This window comes from Battus philenor, unplaced genomic scaffold, assembly GCF_028537555.1.
Source record: "Battus philenor isolate CCGP_79_NKW_IND1 unplaced genomic scaffold, ilBatPhil1.0.hap1 SCAF_25, whole genome shotgun sequence".
Taxonomy (NCBI): Eukaryota; Metazoa; Arthropoda; class Insecta; order Lepidoptera; family Papilionidae; genus Battus; species Battus philenor.
Genome location: NW_027181688.1, coordinates 5,817,083 through 5,838,093, shown reverse-complemented (window position 1 = coordinate 5,838,093; position 21,011 = coordinate 5,817,083). Strand labels below are relative to the sequence as shown.

Sequence of the window (21,011 nt, the reverse complement as noted above, 5' to 3'; positions counted from 1 at the left end):
ACTTTCTTCCCACCTTTCATCGCTTCTCTTACTACAGAGGAAAGTGACCGTTATTGGAAATTTTTTTGCGCACTATATAACGCCATCTGTGCCGCTCTTCAGCGGTGGGTATTACTTTGACTACTATGATATCGAGCATGATTGGACCAGCGTATGAGACTGCGGTCAGGTGGTAACCATACACTTTTCCGACAGTCCAAAGTTCATCTAAATTGTATTGATCTTTCCGGGCTGTGACTGAAAACTTTGTTAAAGTAGTGGTAGTGACAAAAAAAAAGTGGAAAAAAAAGACTCCGTGTTCCAAACGTCGGTCAGAATAGATATCGCAGGGGCTGGAATTACGTTAGGAGGTAGTGCTGCTATACATCAAGCAACGGGACGCAACTGATGGAGCCAGTAGGTTTACTAAAACAGGAGCCATGATCCTCAGCAGTGAAAAAACCGATCATACAACTCTTCACTATATTATTAAAACATCACAAGAAGTTATATAGTAATGTCAAAGATAAGAAACGTTTTAAAAGAATTATGTACATTTAAAGAAGAGAGAATCGAAGAGAATCGTCTCAGATTAGGAAACATTTAGGGAACCATAGTAACCTTAATATTATATATAAATCTGTGTTTTTCTGTCTTATAATTCTATATTTCTGACTAGCCTATACATAAAAACAAATCGTCGAATACGCCATCACTGAATTAAATTTATTGACTTTTAATTGAAAACCGTTCAAATCGATACAGATTATAAATATTTAAATATAGGAAAATGAAACGCAATCTTTTTAAACCACATAGTTTTTTTTTTTTTTCTCAAAGTTTACATTGAAATAAAAATTTAATTACAAAAAGACATTTAACAAAAAACATGTAACTTATATACGTATAAAAAATGCACACACTGCAAAAAGACGCAGTACCAGAAGTTAAAACCAGTCACAAAGTTACCAATAAAGTAGCTTATGGAAAACTATCACAACATTGTAATTTCACTATCACTGATTTAATTTTAGAAATAAAATCATTAATGTATGCCCAGCGCGGTCTTCACCAGGTCGACGGCGGTCACCAGGCTGCCGATAATACAGACGAAAATACCTACGCAAATCATAAGGATGGCCACCCATAACCTCCATCGCAACTTTCCCAATCCTGGCCTCTCCCATATCACGAGAAGATAAATAATATTTGGATAGATGAAAGCAAGATTTGACAAACAAAATGCTCCCAACTGAAAGGAATTTTTTTCTATGAAAAACCCACAAGTAGGTACACGACGATACTACAAACATCAGTTATTAATCTAGAGACAAGCCTTAAGTAATATAAGCGCGTCTAAACCTTGAACAAGAGCTTTGTTTTTAATCAAATGTGAATATCACTAACCTGAGGTTTTAAGAGGTTTTTTATTATTATGACACCTGTATTACAAAAATTTTCAGAATGTTTAGTTATATGCATAAATGCTTGAAAGGGGATGAATGTATAGGTCATTTGTTAGTAAAAAGGTTTAGCTTTTACACCTATTTCTAACCAATCTGTATAAAGTAACCACTCTGCAAAATTAATTTATATTTTCAATTGGAATTCGAAAAATCATTCAACTTTTGCTGTAAATTGTCCAGCCATAATTAATTTTAATATGTCAATCTGAATTTTTAAAATTCTTTATCATACTATATTATCATTACGTTATTTATTTATTTAATATTTTACTCAACGATTTTTCCGTGCATCCTAATGTAAATTGTACAAAAATTATATAATATATATATACGTAAATTGTAACCTAACACATCTAAGCCGGCTGTCACATCGCGTCAATGTGCGGTAGATGGTAAGAGATGTTTGATATATAGGTGTGAAATAAGTTGAACACAATTCTGAAGTGCGTTAGTGTGTCTTGAGATTTTTGAATAGAGACCTAAGAGGCAAGCGTAGCGTAAGACATCTACCCACAAGGTAAACAAGACTTTATAAGGTCACTAGAAGACGCTAGATGCAGGCCTCTTTCAGACAGTTCTATTGTAAATCTATCTCGGATGAATGAATAACGTCTTATGGCTGAAATCAAATATTGTCATAAAAATTTTCAGAAAATGAAAATTAATAAACGATATATCAATACTTACAAAACCCATCAAGGAGTTAATAGTGGGAAATATAATTGCAGTCACTCCAATAATTAAGACGAAAAGCGCCCTATAAAACAGCTCCATTATTACAAGCTTGTCTGGATTTATTCTAGGTCTTATATACACAAACACAGTGGAGAAAGGCACCCAGAAGTTAAGGCCGTGTGTGACATAGATCATAACGGCAATGCAGATTTTCAGTGTCTTCCCCAATCTGCAAATTTTATTTCACAATTTTAGGAAAACTTACAGATATAATCACACGAATCTACGCATATATGTTAAAGATTTCCACCCATGTCCTGACTCATCATGATATCTCTGAAACCATAAGGATTACTTAAAATTATGTACATAAATATTCGCTTTACAATTATTCCTTTTAGGACTGAGATTTGCGATTGCAATGCGCGAGTTCAATCTCTAGGATACACACCTTATGTAGTTCACACACTGTGCAATAATAATATAGGATTTCCACTCACAAGTTTCCAGAGGTTGAGCATCAGCGTCCTCTGCGTACCATAATATACTTGCCAAGCGCAGATTTTGTGGTATATCCCCATATAGATATTTTTGGTGGAGGTCTAAGTCTCGCAGTGGGCGTCTATAAGCTAAAACGACGACGACAACGATTCCTTTTACCGAGTAGATTTCAGCTAAAAAGCTGGTCAGCGAATTTTAAAAAACTGCATCCACGAAGAGTTTTTAGGTGACTGATAGCAGCTTCATAATTACGTTTGTTGCATGGAAAGTAAAAATATGCCTAGTATTTTTGCACAAAATTTAGATAGTATATATAATTATTATTAACAGTAACAGCCAGCTTCTTCAAAAGGCTAGCGATAATAAATAGTACTTTCGGTATTTTTTATATCTTACTTGAGGTAAATTATCATTTACCGTCTTATGAAAAAAGAACAGATGTGAAGTAAGAAGCAAATACACGCACCCGTCCAGTGGAAAATTGACAGTTATAGGCGCTTCAGCACGATCTAAATATCCGGCGTAGCCGAAGAAGGATACCAGAAACGTGCAGCCTATAATAAGTGCCATTCCTGAAATTATAAACAACAACACACGTAACACCATAGATGAACAGAGAACTATTCGAAAGGACACAAAAAAGAACAAGATTATAATGAATCAACGTTTTTTAAAAAAAATTATTGGCTATAAAGCGTTCGAGAAACTACGAAATATCTTCTTCTCCAACTCACAGTCAAAATCCATGAGACAATACTCCAAAACGCTCCCCGGAGTCGATAAATTCAAATAAAAGGCCCAAAAAAATAAAAACATTCTAGATCTTACCTAGAAATAAAACAAATCCAAATTTCGCGGGTTCCTTCATATTATTCTCAACAGGAATGACGACTCCAACGCAGGACATGCTAAACATAATCATGCCGATGAATCGGAAAAAATTATGCAAAGAAGTATAGGGAGCCATGCCTTCAAAGCGCGGGTTATTTATGAACGCATAGTAAACGGCAACGATTATGCAGAACACTGGAAGAATTAAACAATTATTTTTGTAATTACGAGAATAAATTTAAATGGAGTTGATAAATATATTTACATTACAAATATATAGGAATAGTATAGAACCCTCAATGGTATATGACATGTGTAGAATAAGTAATAGATAGCCATTGAAAATAACGTTATTTGAACACTAGCTAAAAACAATGTGGAATAGTTTAAGATAACAACAATAACATTTGAATAAAATGAACTTGCTAACGTAACTATGGAGAGGGCTGTGTACGCCTGCAACAGGCAAACATATTCGATACTGTACTTTGTTAAATGAAACTAATGTCAACATATATATTACTGTTGGTGTGCCCATTGGAATAAATAAATATATAAAAAATTTGAAAATTATAATGGATAAGCCTAATATGTTTTTTATAAAGAGATTGTTAATGATACAATCGGTATTTAATGCTAGCTCTGTGTCCCGCCCGCTTCACGTGACACGCGCTATCTTTTGTGGCATTTTTTATCTCAACAAAACGCAATTACTTTAAAAATATGCAATTTCTTATGAACATCATTGCGGTTGAAATTTCATTCTTGGCTAATCTAAACATTGCAAAAGGAATATTCCTACCAAATTCCAAGTCTACAAGTCTTTTGGTTCTAGAAACAACATAAGAGTTAATAGGTGGCAATATATTTTGTATATGTATGTAAATTACTTAACACTACTAGATTTATTTTATACATTAGGTCGTAAATATATTTACAGAGAACCACTTTTAGATATAATTAGATTAATAGTATAGGTTAGTAATATCGTGGGTGTACAATAAGAACAGCACAGGAAGAGGATAGGAATGACAAAGAACTTTCGAAGGAGTAGAATAGAAGTAATAAAGGAATAAAAACGAAGGCGAGTACGAAGTAGCAAAAAAATTATATTAGAAATACTCATTTATTTATTTATATTTATGATATATTAATTTTTATCAACATCGTATCATTTACGGTAACAAATCGTGTACGTCATGAGAGGGTTGCCATGATAGTTCAAATTGAGAAAAACTAGAATTAAATGGAGTCTAATGAATAGTAAGCTTACACTTCAGTTGAACAAAAACGCACCCAGATCTGACTAGAGCTTACAAAATTAGGTCGGATTTTTATGTTATCACTTTTACAATACCTATAGAAATAATAAAGGCGCAACATAAGATTAGAATAAAAATTAGATTAGAATTGCGCATCGGTATAACCGGAATAGAAGTATTTAAATAGAATAGATATATAAAATAGGACGAAATAGAATGGAATCGTTTATAACAAGCGGTTTCTTCGCTAATAGAGATTGGATCCTGAATTTTTTTTCGAATATGATTTTTATATAACGGGTGCGGGACAGTAGTTGTGCAAATGAATACACATTTACTTACAAACATAATAAATATAGTTTAAGGACTGTAGATTTGTAAATTAGTACTTACATATAACAAAGTTAGCAACGATGGATAGCGGTGCTAGATATTTCAAATGCCGTATTAAGCAAATTATAATGATCGGTATTATCATTATAGCCAAGTAGAGTCGTAAGCTTGGATAACCTTCGAACAAAACGCATTTTTATTTACGATAATAGATCATCCGGTTTCAGAGTAATGATTTTGTAGATGCCACTTGAACCTTCATATTTTATCGACCGCTTGCTAACATACGAGTCCTAACCGACGTCATAATGATCGTCTTGTTGACTTATGCGTCGCGCGACAGTGAGAAGTTTTCATGATGTTATTCACGCAAGTAGGAAGTGATATAACTTTGATAAATACAACTTTAACAAATTCCTTAATTGCGTTCCGTAACAATAATGTGGTTCACATTACACATCGTAGTTCTATAAAATCACGATAAAGAACCTCTCTCTACTCAGATTTTCTTCTGCCTAAAGTGTGATCCTCTTAGCTGTATGTATTTAAATATACATATACCAGTACTTATGTATGAACTTATAAATGTATATATATGTACTAGGTATTGTGACAGACTTTGACCAGGCGTATTTACATAGAAACTATATGTTAACGTAATATATTCCGGAGCAGTCATTTTACGTATATATTAGATGTAAAACGTGTATATTAAATTTGTAAGAGATAAATATTGGCCGCTGTAAAACAAGAAATTAACAACGCGATGAGTATCAAAACGTGTGAAGTTCAGTACGAAATGTCAAACGTTTAAATGAGTTTGAATAACCATAGTATAATCTTAAAATTTATTTTCTGCGCAACTTTCCGATCTTTTTTCCTAAGTGCTAACCCTTTGCACTCTTGCAGCCAAGTCTACTATTTTATAACCACTTCAGCCATAGGAAATCCACTGCTGCATATAGTCCGCCCCTAGATCAACATCAAAACTGATTGGAAGCGGCCGGCATCTAGAGTCTTTCTACAACCAACCGTGACAAGTCGTCCTTGTCCACTTGTACTGTCCACTGTGTATTTATAGCGAATCTTTTCATTAATATATAAACTAAACAATCTTTGAAATTTTTTATCTGTTACCTTGTATTCCGTCAATTGAAGTTTTAGGAGTATTTTCAACTAATTGTTTTATAGACTTCGCTATGATAATTTGATATGCAGCGCAAGACCCGAATAATTCTGTACATAGCATTGTGTCTATGACATATCTGTAAACCAAAATGATAAAAAGAATACCATTATTTTATTAATTTAGACGAGACTTACACTGCCGCCCAAAAGGCATTTGCAGATTCCGTGGGATCGAACGTACAGGTCACAGGGGGCGCAAAAGCCTCCTCCTCCAGGAGTAATCTCTTTTAAGTTTAAGCTGGAAAGTTCCCTAGTGAGCGCCATCATGATTGTTTCCATCGTGAGTCGTGCACCGCTAGACATGAGCCATTCCATAAATTTACTATAGAACCAGTTGGAAACGGTCTGTACCCAGCGTCTTCCAAAAACCTCATCTTTGTCGTGTAGAAACCTTTTGAGACAACGCCCTATACTTTACTGATCCGTAGTCCAGAACCGAGTCTTTTAAATGCGCTTTTTCAATTTGCCAAACTGAATAGCAATCTAGTTAAATCCGATGTTCAAATTGAATTAAACAACATACATTATAATATATCAAAATATAATTCACCTAAACTGCTTGGAACGTTTCCTTATATTTGGGTTGCGGTGACAGGCAAAAGCCGCTTCGCCTATATCCGGGTAAGTCATACTTGGTATCCTGGTCCTCCGACACAGGACCTGACCCGATACCACTAAACTCTAGAAACATAAACACTTATTTAACCATTATACCAAAAAAATAAACAGATTGCAAATAATGCCTACCCAGATTAAAAAGAAAAATCTGTTAAACCAATATCTATTTGCGCAAATTATAACTTAACAGGCGCATTTATATGCTTAAAGAGTTTTTAAGTGTCTGTATCGGGAAAACCGACTTTCTAACATGTCTGAATTTATTAACGTAATTATAAATAATCAAATTCAAAATTAGAATATAATGGATTACATCTCTTATTAATCTCAAGATGAGTCTGCCGGCTGTTCGGATGAGAATGTCTCAAACCTAAGAAAAATAGGAGAACATAACTCGTCACAAGAAATGTTTTAAACTCCCTTTAAAAGCCTTTATATCTATAACTGATCAACCTGTAGAAGATTGACTGAAATTATCTCTGCATACCTGAGGAACCTCGTTCCATCAATTGTCATTAATAAGTGTCAAAATAAGTTTTAAAAGTTACTGTGCTTTCAACTTACATAAAGACAAAATCCGATGTACATGCCGCATATTATTGTGGTTGGGACTGCGACCCACAGCCCTCCGAGTTTCCATGCGACGTGTCCACCTAGGATCCCACCGCCCAAGCCTCCTTTCATCAAATGGGCAACCGAACCAACTATCCTAATATCAGATTTAAAAAAAATAGGTATTAAAAGAAAGTCGGGCCTTCTTCCAATAATTCGCGAGGCATTTTTGCCCAAATGGTGTTTGCAGTTTTCCTGAGTTCGAGCAGGCCAGACACATACGGTGCCTATCCTAAAATCATTTTTAAGGTAACGAAACTTGAGAGTTCCCGGTGGAGCTCGCTACATACTACTATGTCACTGGAATGGGAGGCCGCCGAGTCACAATGCCTACCCTGAAGCGCACCCACCTGGAGACCTCGACTTGGGTTGTAATGCAGTAATTATACTCACTCTTATACTTTAACATTCCGACACAAGGACCAGGAGCGAACCTCGACTTGGTCGGTTGCAATTGCTGATTTAACAATATTACTATCATTTCGAAAGGTGTTAGCGCTGGGAGAAGTGACCAAATTATTTCCAGCAATTCTATCTAGTACGATCGAAGCACAGGACATATCCCATCACTCTGGGCCAGTGCGGATTGTGACATTTATTTCAAATTTTTGATTGAAACGCTTTTTATTATTTACAATTGTAATTGCGAGGCACCAAGAGTAAAAAGAAAACGTGTAATTTTGAAAGTAATCATTTTATTTAAATATTGACTCGTGATCTTTCGGGTAATTCATGAATATAATGCCAGAAACACTGTCTGCCTTTTGCGGTAAACCATTTGCCGATACATTGTCCAATTTTCTGGAAATAGCGGAACTGTTGCTCTATGAATACGTGCCTTGTTAAGGCGAAGATGATGCTATCTAAGCGGTTCTAAGGTATCTACCTGTTTTTGATGTATGCGACGGAACATTTTTTTGTAATAAATTACTTCACCTTGTTTTCTTACTGAATTTGGTATGTAGTATTTTGGTAGAATTTTGGTATGATTGTTTAGTTTTAACGATTTTGCCAGGCTTTTTGTGATTTTTGTCATTTATTTATTTTTGCTATTTTTCGGTCTACCAGAGCTCCCGCTATCTTTTACATTAAAATTACCATGCTTAAAATGTCAAAACTATGTAAGTATCCTATGTTCCAAATGATATACTTCCACAACATTTTTCTTTAGATGAATTAAAAATAGCAATGCGATGTAATGCGTGCATCTTATGTTCTTCTCGGGGTACAAAAAGGTATGTGATCACTGAATTATAAACCAAAGACAGAAGTTTTTGGCGAAATTATTGTTTGCGTGTCGTTTGCACGAAATAAATAAGATGTATACTTTCTGCTGGTGTTATTTTCTTAAACCGAAAAAAAAACCTATGCATATACCGTGTATTAAGGGCATAACCGTATATATTAAATGGGTAATAAATAAAATGAATATGGTGTTACTAATCGGAAAAAATGTACGCTTATCAGGAAGAGGGCTCTGATAAAATTTATTTACTATTACGTCACAAATGTATTTTCTCTAAAGTTTACGAAAAGAAAAATTGAAAAGCGCCTTTCATTCAAATATCACTGAGTCGATTGACTCGTAAGAAATCTTATTTATCAATATGACTACAGTCCGATAAAGACTTAAATGATTTATTAATTGAAAATTAATAATTTTTTTGTAACACAATATATACACATAATGAAAAGAAATAATTGAAAGGCTTCGAAAAAGAGGGAAAATGGAATGAAAGGGTAAGACAGATGAAATGTAGGAAGCAAGGAAATGAATGAAAGATCTTAAGACGCAAGGAAGAAGAGCATCAAAGTAAAATAACATATGTGAAAAAATTTATTAAAAGAAAAATAAAAGTCCCTATCCCAAACTAATTACGGGTAAGAGAGATCCCCAGTAGCGCGGGCCATAAAAAAATTCAAAATTATAAATACCCTGTGGGTTTCTCCGTTACTCTTTCTGTCACATAGTTATAGGCATCTTCTTCCGCTTGGGTTTGGGCGACCAGTTTAAAAGTTTTACGCGTTGGCGCTTGAGGTGGCTGAAAAAAAAGAAAACAAACTAGAAACAAATTGAACTCTCCTATAACGACATTTAGCATCTTCCGACACCTTAACGATGTGGTTTGTCGATTTTTAGCTGGACTTCCTGCGCTGCGCTGTCGATCCGCCGTTACGACTCACAGAACTTTAAGACCCTAGCAGTCATCTGTTCTGCACGCTATATGTGGCCCTGCCGACTGCAGCTTCAACTTGTCAATTCGCCGGGCTATGTGGAAGTTTCTTTCTTATGCTTTATTTCTATAGGTATCCCGATATATAGAGATTCTAGAGATATATAGAGTGTAGCCTTCTCAATGACTCGTTGAGCGGCTGGGAGCTTGCTAATAAGGCACAAAATGAGAAGTGTTTCGGTGCCATAACTCATCGAGACATTACATGATTAATAATTCAATATTCTTTGTAATTACATTAACAGGGTTTGTTGTAAACAACTTAATTATCTAATAACAAAAGTAAAGACGTTACAAAAATGGTTAAAACATACCAGTTTTCATTGAAATAATAACCTCATAACATGGTTAATTACAGACTGTTGAGAATGTGTCAAGTAATTTATTTATATAATAATTTTATCATCACCATAATTTCTGCCATACAAAATCCACTGCTTGACATAGATCTCTGCCATAAATTTCCCAATTACTTTTATATAACACAAGATATAAAAGAAATCGGAAGAGAAGTCAAAAAATTAAAAGCAAGTATCGGTCTTATTACAACCGGAAGTTCATTCCCAACAATCACTGGCTTGACTTGATGAACAAAGTAAAATAGGGCCAATTAATAAGTCACTTGAAGCGTGATTGTCATTCTTTAACTGAAAAACATTAATGAACAACTACAGATACAAGTTCATTTTGTAAACGCCCGCTTCAAGGCATAGGCCTCCTCTCCTAAGTATCTAAGGGGGAATACACCATAGTCTTTACGCCTGGCAAGCGGGTTGGCGATCACAGCGTTGTATTATATACAGGTACGCATATACCCATCTGGAGACTTGTTTATGAACAGTGGTAATCATATATTTAATGCACAAGTGTGAGTTATATAAAATTGTACCCCGAGAATCTAACCCGTGAAATACGATCGCAAATCTCAGTCCTCTAACTCTGGGCTACCACTGGTCAATAATAAAATATCATATAAATAACACGTTTCTATCACCTGAATTATTATTTATACTGTTTACTTATAGCAGCCGCTTAGTTAGCCCACAAATTCTAACCGAAATTACCCGCTTTTAACATCATGATCATGTCAGCCGGTAGACACCCATTGTAAGGCACAGGCCACCACCAAAAATCGCGATGATAAGACCAGTCTTAGGCTCCCTGCGTCAACAACTTCCCGAAACCTTGATAATGTCGTCGATCCTCCTAGAGAGGCCTACCCATACCACGTCTATCGTCTCGAGGCCGCTACTCTTGAACCCATCGGTCCCGACGGCTGTCGGTTACACATGCAATGTGCCACGCCTTCTGTTTCTTCAAATGAGCAATTCTTCGAGCTTTATCGGTGATTTTGATTCTTCTGCGGATCTCATTTCAGATTCGATTGATTTAACCCGCTTTATTATAATTTATTTATTTAGCTATGTAACTAGTTTAAAACAAGTGATTTATCGGCGTTTCAAGGGAATAAAAAAAATTAACGCGGTTGATTTTATTTAATGTATACAATGTTTAATTGATCACGCATATAACCTAAATGGATACTATTATAATAAACGTTTTTTGTTAATTATAAGCAAAACATTTATCCTCTATCTCGCCAGATGTTAAGCGATGAAGATGTCATAACTAGGCCTTCATTCCTTTGCAGTTAGCACTTTAAAAACAATAGTAGAACGCTTAGTACGGGTTTAAAAGATCATGTATGTGTGTTGTAATCCGTGAAATAACTAAGAAATAAAGAGATTTCTTTACCCAAAACAAAAAATACTCAAGCTTGTTTACATCATCATTAGCTTAGAAAAGTAAAAAATAGTTAAGAAATAATTAATTCTAATCGAAATAAATAAAGAAAAGTAGCTTTCTTTATCTCTAAATAACACCTAAGCAAAAAAGAGATTTCGAAATATGTAAGTACAAAAACAATACAAAACTGTATTTTTGTATTTTAGTTCGTATATACCCCAATCAGTGATGACAATTATTGTCACAAGAAATTTCAATTTTTATTGAAGCTCAAACCATTTAAAGAATGAATAATAAAATTTACATACCATTTTAAGGCTGTATTTACATTATTCCAAACTGATACTTTTAAAACTTTTCCAAAAATATAATAACAATATAAAATCGTCACTGACAGGTGTATTGGATGGAGACTAATGTCTTCTTTTTAATTCCTGTTCTTAATTCTGACAGATTTTTTTCTTTATTGATTTACCTGTATGCCAGTAAGAACTAAAAATAAAGAAGAAACAAGAAATGATATAAATAAGTGATGATGAGAATATTACTAATCCGTGTTTATTTTATAAATAATATATTATATACCAGTTTTTTATATTCGTTACGTATGTACGTGGTTAATAAATTTACGTACATATTTAATAACTAATGCAAATAACCCGTAGGCGAGGCCACCATTCCCAAGATGTGCTTCCATGAATTAATTTATCTTTAATTTTTAATTAATGGTCAAAGACCGAATAATTTCTCGGATCCTATTTCAAAATAAAGAATGATATATAAAAAAGAAAATGTTGCCCCACATTTGTTAAATAAAATGGCAACTAAACAAAAAACATTTAATATTTCTTAACCGATTTACCGGTCGGGGAACCTCTATTAAAACATCTGGGAAAAGTAGAAGAGTGCATGGGAATCCACTAGATTAACAATCTTGTGTATATATCACATATCTTACGGCGCACATGTATAGATCTTTTTGGTAAAATTTTAATCCGTAGATATAATTAGGCGGTATTTTACATCTATTTGTTAAGGTAAGACTGTTCCTTCAGAAATATTTATTTCATTCTTTTATTGTTTCCATGTTTGCTGTATAGCTAGGGGACCATACATACATACACAGCAGTTGTATTCTCATACATTTTTTATTAGCAACTGTATATGACTATCAAAATTTCTATACCATGAATAATATTATTAATCTTAAGGAACTTAGCGCCAATAGCTTTTTCTGCAGCAAACCGTATTTATTGCAGCAGCATTACCCCATCATAGTATGCCGTAAGACATTTTGCTATGAAAGCAATTGAAATAAACTATGCAAAACTGTTCAATCTCCACGACAAGCCTTATCTTTTTTATAATTGACGCTATCGAGCTGAGTTTGCTCGTCTGCCCATTGATACAGAGACCTCACTGTTAAAAGTCTGTAGAACTTTATATAATACCGATTCCAGAACTTCGTTATTCAAAATAATATCGCTATGTACTTACATGACTAACGATTGTGATTTTTTTTCTTTTTAAAGCAAATTATTATCATAATGCCAAATTAAATACACAGAGGTAGTTTTATTTTGAAAATAGTGAGGTGTCACCCGCATATAAAACTGTCTTATGTTTATTTTACACCATGTAGGGAAATTATTAATATAAGATAGGAAGAGAAGCGGACCTAGCATAGATCCTTGTAGGAATCCTTTCCTTCAGGTGACCTCTTTCCATGTACGTCATCTCTCTGATTCCCATTAGTTAAATATGAAGCCAGAAGGTTGTAAGCTTTAAATCTGATATCACAGTTACGTAATGCTATTTTTGTATAAAAACTTTTCGTATTATTGTCGCTTGGATTTTAACATTAAATATCACAACATGTGAGCATATGATTGGCGAATCTAGACTTGTACATATATAATGTAGGCGTAAGGTAGCAGATTGACAGTTCTGACTTGCTCATAAAAGTTAACTTTGCTGTATCGTGCTATAACTGTCTATATAATAGAGTCACTTTCAACTTGCCTACATGGCGAACCACATATGACCATCATTATCTGGCCTCTTCCGTTTGATGAAAGGGGAATTAAAAGCGTTTTCAAAAAGGATCAATTATGGTTACTACTAGACTATTGGCATGCGTGTAAATCATACAACACACTTTAAGAATTTTGACATATTTTTAAACTGCGTTTGAATATTTTATATAATGTTTGATTTCATAACATTCATATTATAAACTAGTTCTTACTTTACATTCTATTGCAGGTAATATTCACTTCTAGAAAGCCGTACACCTACTTTCGCTTCCAGTGTATATTTTTTTGAAGTACACATACTAAAAGTATAATTGAAACAAATAAAAAAATCTACTATTTCATTTAGTAATGTTTCTATCGTCCATTGTTTTTATGGTATATACTATCAAACACATTACAAATCGAAAAAACAAAAAGTTTAACCTATAAACCTTTGCAGCTTAGATATGTTAATGAATAAGTTGAAGTATTCGTCATGGTAAGCAACCTAAAAATAGAAACTCATTTTAACATGAAATAATGTTTCACAAGTTACCTATGTTAATTTCAAGTTATATGTATACATATATATGTAAAACTTGAAATCAATTTCTTCGTTTATACATAGGCAAGAATCCAATACTAAAAACCGTGAAAAATTTTCAGCAGTTAAATGTAAATAGTTAAGGACATTAAGGATTGTTACGCGTGCCGTTTTGAATTTAGTGTCTTAAATTGATTTTACGGTCGAAATGTAATAAGCATCTTATTAAGTCAGATTTTCTCTTAGTTGTATTAAACACGTTATGTTGAACACAGTAACGTAAAGGCAAAGTAAACTTGTAAACAAATCTCAATTAAAATGAGAAAAAAATATAATACTTTGTTTATACTCTTGATAGCAGTCGCTTGCCTAACACCAGTTTTCTCAGTAAGTAATTAAATATTTTAAATAACAACGTTTTGAAATGCAGCTAAACTAATCAACATTTATTTGCAGAAAACACTTCCAGATGAAATAGAGAAAGTAGAAGAAAAATCTGATGATATTAGTAAATTAGAGTCTAAAAAAAGCGAAGAATCTTTAGCAGAAGATAAAAATGGTGGCGAGACACACGATTCGACAGAAACACGCATGGAACGTTCACCTGAGAATGTATCAGATGAAAAAACTGGCAGTGATGAAGTAAAAACTGGCAACCCAGATCACGAAATTTCAAAAGAAAATACTAACCTACGTCGGTCGTCGCCAGTTAACGAGGACCAAAAATCTATTGAAACCATCACAAATGACGACGAAAGGTCGAGTTCAAATTTTGATAAAGATACCGATGATTTAGATTTTGTAAGATCTGCAACTAATTTAAACGAAGAAGAGCTTGATGATAAAACTGCAACCGATGACTTTTCCAACAAAAATGATAATATCAATGAAGATATTCATGAAAAGAGTAGTGAAATTGAAATGAATACCAGTCGTTCTGAGCCTCATGACACTCGTGATGCGCTCTTAGACAGCAAGGCTAGATCGGCGGAAAGTTCCGCTGAACACCTTGCAAATCCAGAGAATAATGTTCTTTCCAAACTAGGTATAAAGAACGCAGAAAACTTAATTGGTAGTAAATAATAATTTTAATTTTAAACAAACATGTATATAAGTAAAAGACACTTTATACGTTTACAAAGCATAACTCAAACATAGATTTGTACATGGATATACATAAATCATTGGTTATTAGTGGAAGCAATCCAATACATTTTGCTCTAGGAACTTTTTGGTATAAGTGATGAAGTATTGAAATTGAACAAAAGGCAGTAATCGATATTTAGACAAAAATTGTTTAACAAACGCCTTCATATTCTTTACAACACTTTTTATGTATGATATATAACAATGTAATTTTGTTTTGCAGGTAGTAGAAGAAGTTTTTCAGATAATTCTCCGAGTGCCTTCGGTGATACTACTCTAGGCCGCTCTAGTAATATTTTTAATGAGGCTCCATCACCAATAGAAGAAAAATCCTTACAATATACTAAAATACCAACATCGGAAATCATTCATCCAAAGCCATTTATAAATCCACCTCCGCTAACACCACCACCGCCACCAGTATTCAATGATTATAAACCCCCAAATATGCTTCAAAGACCTAATAATCCGTTTAATTTTCCTGAGTCGAAACCATTCAAGGATTATGATTTAAATCCATTTACTAATTCATATCCATATGCACAAAATTTAGTTCCAAATCCATCAACAACCCAAAATCCTATAGAAATCAGTCGCCCCAGAAATCCTTCAACCATCTTTCCGAAATTACCACAAATATCAGGAGTCTACCCTCCCAAATTTACTCCTGAAAGTTTACAAACCTTTTACCCTCCATTTAAACCTGTTGAATCCAATCTGCCTTTGCCGGTATTAAATCCTTACATGATTAGATATAATCGTTTTACTAATCCGCCTTATCAAAATCGTCAAAAATGTTCATCATGTTTTCCATAAAGCACAATAACATTTAAACAATAAAATTACTATAAATAACATAAGACGGGATTATATATTTATATATCCACTTGTTAATACATATATAATTATTTTGTTATTTAATTATTACTATATTTATAGGTTTTAAAAACTCCACGTGGTACATAATGGATTATACATTACAGATACTTATATCATCTATATATTTATTATTTATAGATTCATAAGAATTACAGTTTAATAGAAATGTTGTAATTTAAACAAAAACGCAAATATGTATTTATATGTGGTTTTTATCCATTTACTTTTTCTTAGTGTTATTACAGTATCTCGTAGTTTACTCAGAAAAAAAATTAATCTGCAATCGGCTGAAACAAATAATAACTTAAAAATCGCGCTGACATTCATATAAATTGTGTAAGCATATTAAAGAAATTTCAAAAATATACAGTAAAACTAAGTTTATATGTCATTACATTTTTATTCAAATCAAACATTCTAGAAACAACTTCAGCAAAATGACTAACCATCACACTAAATATGAAGTAATTGTAAATTTTCTTTTTGTAATATGTATAATACCATAAACTAAGTTTGTGTCATTACATTTTTATTCGAATTAATTCAAATCAAACATTCTAGAAACAACTGCGGCAAAATGACTAACCATCGATCTAAATATGAAATAATTGTAAATTTTCTTTATGTAATATGTATAATACCATAATACCATCGAAGACAAGTGTTTTATTTTCATTCCGTGTCATAACCCATTTATTTCCTCATTAAATAAAAACATAAAGATTTCCTAGCATATGGAAAATAATCGACGAAATATAGTGTCTTCTATGATATTATAAACATAAAGAAAAGAGCCCTCTCCCTCGCATTTTTATAAGTGAAAGAGACAAATAATCGTACCAGCCATAATAATTGTACACAAATCTTATGATGCGTTTACATATAAATTATTTTCAAAATGGTCATTATTTCACGTCATTTTCATAATTATCTAATTGACCTCAAGTTTTTCAGTTTCACATACTAATAATAAAATTCTGTCTCTGTTTCTCTGTTAAAGTTTCAATCAAGTTAAATAGTAGTAGATAAAAAACAAGCCGGGTGAACAAGAGGGCGCGTCCGCACTATAAATACAATAGATATATATTTAGGTCTAGAGAAATTTAGGAGGAGTAAGAGGTCCTCTATTCTAAATGAAATGAAAAGTGTTGTGTGTAGTAAGCCGCGTGGCTGTTCTGTGAGAAAAGTTGACACAATCGCGCGACGCGTAAATTATAGTCCTGTAGTACTTCAGCCATTGAACGGGGTCTATCGATTCTCAATAAGATGATTAGTTTTGCGTCATAAAAAGTACAGGTTCAAGTGGCAGCTACGGTACTTCCACTCCAACGAAGCATACAGAGAGATTCGCGTGTCTGCTGGAATGTGAAGTGCAGTTTATTGCTACTTTCGTTGGCTCGTCGGTTGACTTCATTAAGCATGATGGTTCGTGAGGCTTAAGATGATAGATTAATAATTTGATCATCCTTACTTCGCTATCAGTATTCAATAAAATAAGATACGCATTTTATTATACTGTCTGACAATTACAAAATAATCTGTTAACTAAACTAGGCGGGAGGACCTAATTTCTGTGTTGCCAGTTTATAACAATAAACTACTTGAGAGAAAACCTAGAATAATGTAAATATAACCATTAATTTATTTCGTAATACAATTTTACCAAAAGACTACATAGGTATCATAAAACACAAAGTCGTATGTTATCAGCAAACTTGTAGCCAACATAATTTTAAATACTTATTATTAGTTTGTTAGTTTTCTTAAAATTGTATAAATTGAGTAGAATGAGGAGAATGAGTGTTATAAAAAACTTTTATCAAACAGCTTTCGATTATATAAGCTAGGATATAAAGTAAACAAAAACTACATTTGTCTCACTGTCACTCAACTGTCAATGTCATATTGATGTGAAATTAACTACGCAATTAAACACTTTAAAGAAAAAAGTCGTACAAACTTTATTAATTATCGTAAATGCGCCTATTGAGACTATTAGAGGTATTTGTTTTCATAAAAGGTTTTGAAATAGTTGCATCAAGATTCTGAAATAGTTGCATCAAAAGTTTGGAATATTTTAAAATTTGTCTAGAACCATGGGAAAAAGGTACTACTGTGATTACTGCGACAAAACCATGGCAGCCACCCCTGCTATTGTGAGAATGCATAAAAATGGAATAATTCATCAGAAGCTAGTCGGTGAACATTATCAACAATATAAAGGTAAAACGTAGTTACATAAAAATCATTTCTCAGGCTTACAATATGACGGTTAAAATTAGTTGATGGTCTAAATCGTCCTGTATCCAGCGTCTTTGGACAACCTTAACAAAGTTGTCTGTCTACCTTGTAGGCACAGCTTATGGAAGGCCTTGCTGCTTTGATTTTCATTAGCTTGTCGGCACTCCTCATGACTTGTCCATAGCTTACTGTTTTGACTCCTAGAACACTTCATTACAAGAGATCTGGTTTACCAATTAGTACACTCCAGACCATAAATGACCATGCTGGATTCCCTTCTGTCCAGCTCATCTGCTGTGTTGTTGCCTCTTAAGCTGCTTTGACCTTTTATTGTATTGATACAAGGTGATTAATACTTACTTTTATTAGATGTGTATGATAGTCATATATTATTAACACAGCCAACTGTGGGACTCTTAAGGTCTTGTAACACAGCCTTACTGTTGAAGAATTGAAAAGTAGGTACCTCTTATCTTCCTAGCAGTTGGGACGGTGGCCACATTTATTTCATTTCCCATGCATTTCATTCACGCCATATTAAAACAATGTGCTGTAGTTACCTTGTAGCATTGCTATGCTGATGTATAAGTCTTTTGATAATGTACCGGAGCAGAGGCCATCAGCAGTTTATGACAATGATTTATACTCCTTTCTTTTTTCCTTGTGGACATAGCTGCAGCAAAACAGTGTGAGGTCTTCCTATATTAAACAGATGTTACCATATAAGATCTATCATCTAATAGAGGTATATCCTATTCATCTTGTTACTATGGCAAGTAAAATAACTATGAGGGAAATATTCTTAAATGATAATTTTTGTGTATGCTACTTTTCAGATCCTGCTACGATATTAAGTGAGGAGAGTAAGAAGAAGCCATGTATGAGATTTCCAACTGGAGAATGTGTGTTTGGAACAATATGTCGGTTCTCACATTACACTGAAGAACAAATGAATGCCTTGAGAGAATATGGTATATTTTTAATTTCACTATAATAAAGCTTTATTGTCTAACTAAACTTGATTAAACCTTCCAATGGGATTTCTACAGCTTATTAATTAAAAGAAAAGAAAGAGTATTAAATTAAAGAAGTTTGCATTTTTAGCATTATCAGAGTATAGATGTTAAGTGGTACAAAAAATATAAGCAAGATGTATTGTATAAAAATGTAATATTTTAAGATCATTGCAACAATATAATCATCACATATAGAGTCACATAGCAGTTTAATCCAAATGTTTCGAGTCACCAAGCCCTTGAGTTAAATTATGTGTCTGTTGAAATGTCTTGGTAAAACCATAACCTTGATAATCTGTTGGGATATATCAGTTATTTTCTTTGGTACTCTTCATCTTTAATTTGATCTAGTTGAGAAACAAACAGCTCTCTCTATGAAAAAATGATAAATTAATTTTTATTGCATACTTGTGTAAGCCGCAATTTTAACACTTTTTATTTCTTTATTTCAGTTGCAGCTAAAGAACGAAAGAACTTAGAACCTAATCAGCCCAGTTTCACAGACTTGTACCAAAAATTGCAAACAGAGAAAAATATTAAATCTCAGAACCCCAAAGTAACAACACTATATGATCATAATGGAATTACTTACACCTTTCCCTGGGTTTACAATGAAGCTTTTGATGTTTATGGTGAAAGTTTACCACCTAGTCTAAAGAAATTCAAAATTGATGACTTCATAAATGTCAGTTTTGCAGAATGGGGTTGAACATACTTCATGCGTATGAGCATTCATTGGATTTACAAAGAAACTAGTTATAACTATATTATACTTCTAAATTAAACACAGATTTGGAGTTCATTTTGTTTTTTTTTTTTTTTCATAATTATTTCCAAGACTTACTGCAACTAGACTCGAGAATGATATACCTAGATCTAGAGGGAATAAATTTTTAAAATTCTCTATTTTATTATTTAACTAAATGACAGTATGAATCAATGGAATACAGTTCTGGGAACTTACCAACATCTCAATATCTTCATTATCCAACATTTGCATAACACCAAAGAAGTCTCTTGGTATAATTACAACAATCAAACAAAATATCCAACTAAATCCTTCCAATTATGGCTTGCTCCCTGTCTAAACCAGATAACCACACAATTTTTTAAAATTGGTTGATTATGCTAAACACTTGAAAAGACAACACTGTAGATCTGCTTAAAGGAATATGTACTCCTATGTCAATGTTTCTCAACGTGGGGCCAACTCTCCACAGGGGGGATAAATGAATTCGAAAATTGACTTGACACTAGTTTAACCCTATCGCTTTAATATTGAAGTGATGTAAATTACATAAGGAGCGTTAGAATTTTAGAAAGGTTTGGGTGAGGCATGGCATAAAAAGGTTGAGAAACACTGCTTGATGTGAAAAAGGATTGACTGAGCATCATTGTGGATTTGCACTGAAGTCAATAAAACACTGTAATAAGTTAGTTTATTTATAGCCATTGGTAAAAAAAAAATTGTGAGACCTATCATCTTTAAATCTCTGGGTAAAGTAAATTATGATTCAAAGGCATTATTATTTTATTCATTAATTTTAATGAGCGCTAACATGTTTTATGCACATCCTTAGTTTTGATTACATGTATACATACTGGCTTTCAACACCATCTTCACACTAATATTATCTTATTTATTTTCACTTCTACAAGCAATAAACAGGTTTTCAAAGTTATCATCATTAAATTACACATTTATTTTGTATTTTTCTGGTATGT

The 21,011-nt window shown here is 33.2% G+C and overlaps 3 protein-coding genes across 5 annotated transcripts; 2 read left to right on the top strand and 1 right to left on the bottom strand.

Annotated features, from left to right (window-relative positions):
• Nucleotides 1-878: 878 nt before the first annotated feature.
• Nucleotides 879-9,641, bottom strand: LOC137925008 (proton-coupled amino acid transporter-like protein pathetic). Its single transcript, XM_068768436.1, has 9 exons — nt 9,401-9,641; nt 7,418-7,562; nt 6,786-6,916; nt 6,185-6,312; nt 5,108-5,224; nt 3,450-3,647; nt 3,088-3,193; nt 2,133-2,349; nt 879-1,231 (listed from the first exon to the last, which is right to left on the bottom strand). The coding sequence occupies exons 1-9, from the start codon at nt 9,565-9,567 to the stop codon at nt 1,025-1,027; spliced, it is 1,416 nt and encodes a 471-aa protein (XP_068624537.1). The 5' UTR covers nt 9,568-9,641; the 3' UTR covers nt 879-1,024.
• Nucleotides 9,642-14,240: 4,599 nt separating this feature from the next.
• On the top strand, nt 14,241-16,690 carry LOC137924962 (uncharacterized). The gene is made up of 3 exons (XM_068768384.1): nt 14,241-14,391; nt 14,461-15,076; nt 15,374-16,690. The coding sequence occupies exons 1-3, from the start codon at nt 14,323-14,325 to the stop codon at nt 15,964-15,966; spliced, it is 1,278 nt and encodes a 425-aa protein (XP_068624485.1). The 5' UTR covers nt 14,241-14,322; the 3' UTR covers nt 15,967-16,690.
• Nucleotides 16,691-17,170: 480 nt separating this feature from the next.
• On the top strand, nt 17,171-20,046 carry LOC137924977 (zinc finger matrin-type protein 5). 3 transcript variants are annotated; one of them, XM_068768403.1, is made up of 4 exons: nt 17,171-17,454; nt 18,137-18,252; nt 19,107-19,241; nt 19,739-20,046. In XM_068768403.1, the coding sequence occupies exons 2-4, from the start codon at nt 18,165-18,167 to the stop codon at nt 19,993-19,995; spliced, it is 480 nt and encodes a 159-aa protein (XP_068624504.1). In that variant the 5' UTR covers nt 17,171-17,454; nt 18,137-18,164; the 3' UTR covers nt 19,996-20,046. The 3 variants fall into 3 exon arrangements, with proteins under 3 accessions (XP_068624504.1, XP_068624503.1, XP_068624501.1); XM_068768402.1 differs by having other exon boundaries at nt 18,122-18,252; XM_068768400.1 differs by lacking the exon at nt 17,171-17,454 and having other exon boundaries at nt 18,074-18,252.
• The last annotated feature ends 965 nt before the right edge of the window (nt 20,047-21,011 follow it).

Bases quoted from the DNA above. Each gene is read 5' to 3' on its own strand.
- LOC137925008 (XM_068768436.1), bottom strand. From the start codon at position 9,567: ATGCTAAATGTCGTTATAGGAGAGTTCAATTTGTTTCTAGTTTGTTTT. The intron at 6,313-6,785 runs GTGAATTATATT...TTTGGTTTACAG, and splicing joins AAACGTTCCAAGCAGTTTAG to ATATGTCATAGACACAATGC. The intron at 3,648-5,107 runs GTAAGTACTAAT...TAATTCTTCCAG, and splicing joins CGTTGCTAACTTTGTTATAT to TGTTCTGCATAATCGTTGCC.
- LOC137924962 (XM_068768384.1), top strand. From the start codon at position 14,323: ATGAGAAAAAAATATAATACTTTGTTTATACTCTTGATAGCAGTCGCT. The intron at 14,392-14,460 runs GTAAGTAATTAA...ATTTATTTGCAG, and splicing joins GCCTAACACCAGTTTTCTCA to AAAACACTTCCAGATGAAAT. The intron at 15,077-15,373 runs GTAGTAAATAAT...TTTGTTTTGCAG, and splicing joins GAACGCAGAAAACTTAATTG to GTAGTAGAAGAAGTTTTTCA.
- LOC137924977 (XM_068768402.1), top strand. From the start codon at position 18,126: ATGGGAAAAAGGTACTACTGTGATTACTGCGACAAAACCATGGCAGCC. The intron at 18,253-19,106 runs GTAAAACGTAGT...GCTACTTTTCAG, and splicing joins ACATTATCAACAATATAAAG to ATCCTGCTACGATATTAAGT. The intron at 19,242-19,738 runs GTATATTTTTAA...TCTTTATTTCAG, and splicing joins GAATGCCTTGAGAGAATATG to TTGCAGCTAAAGAACGAAAG.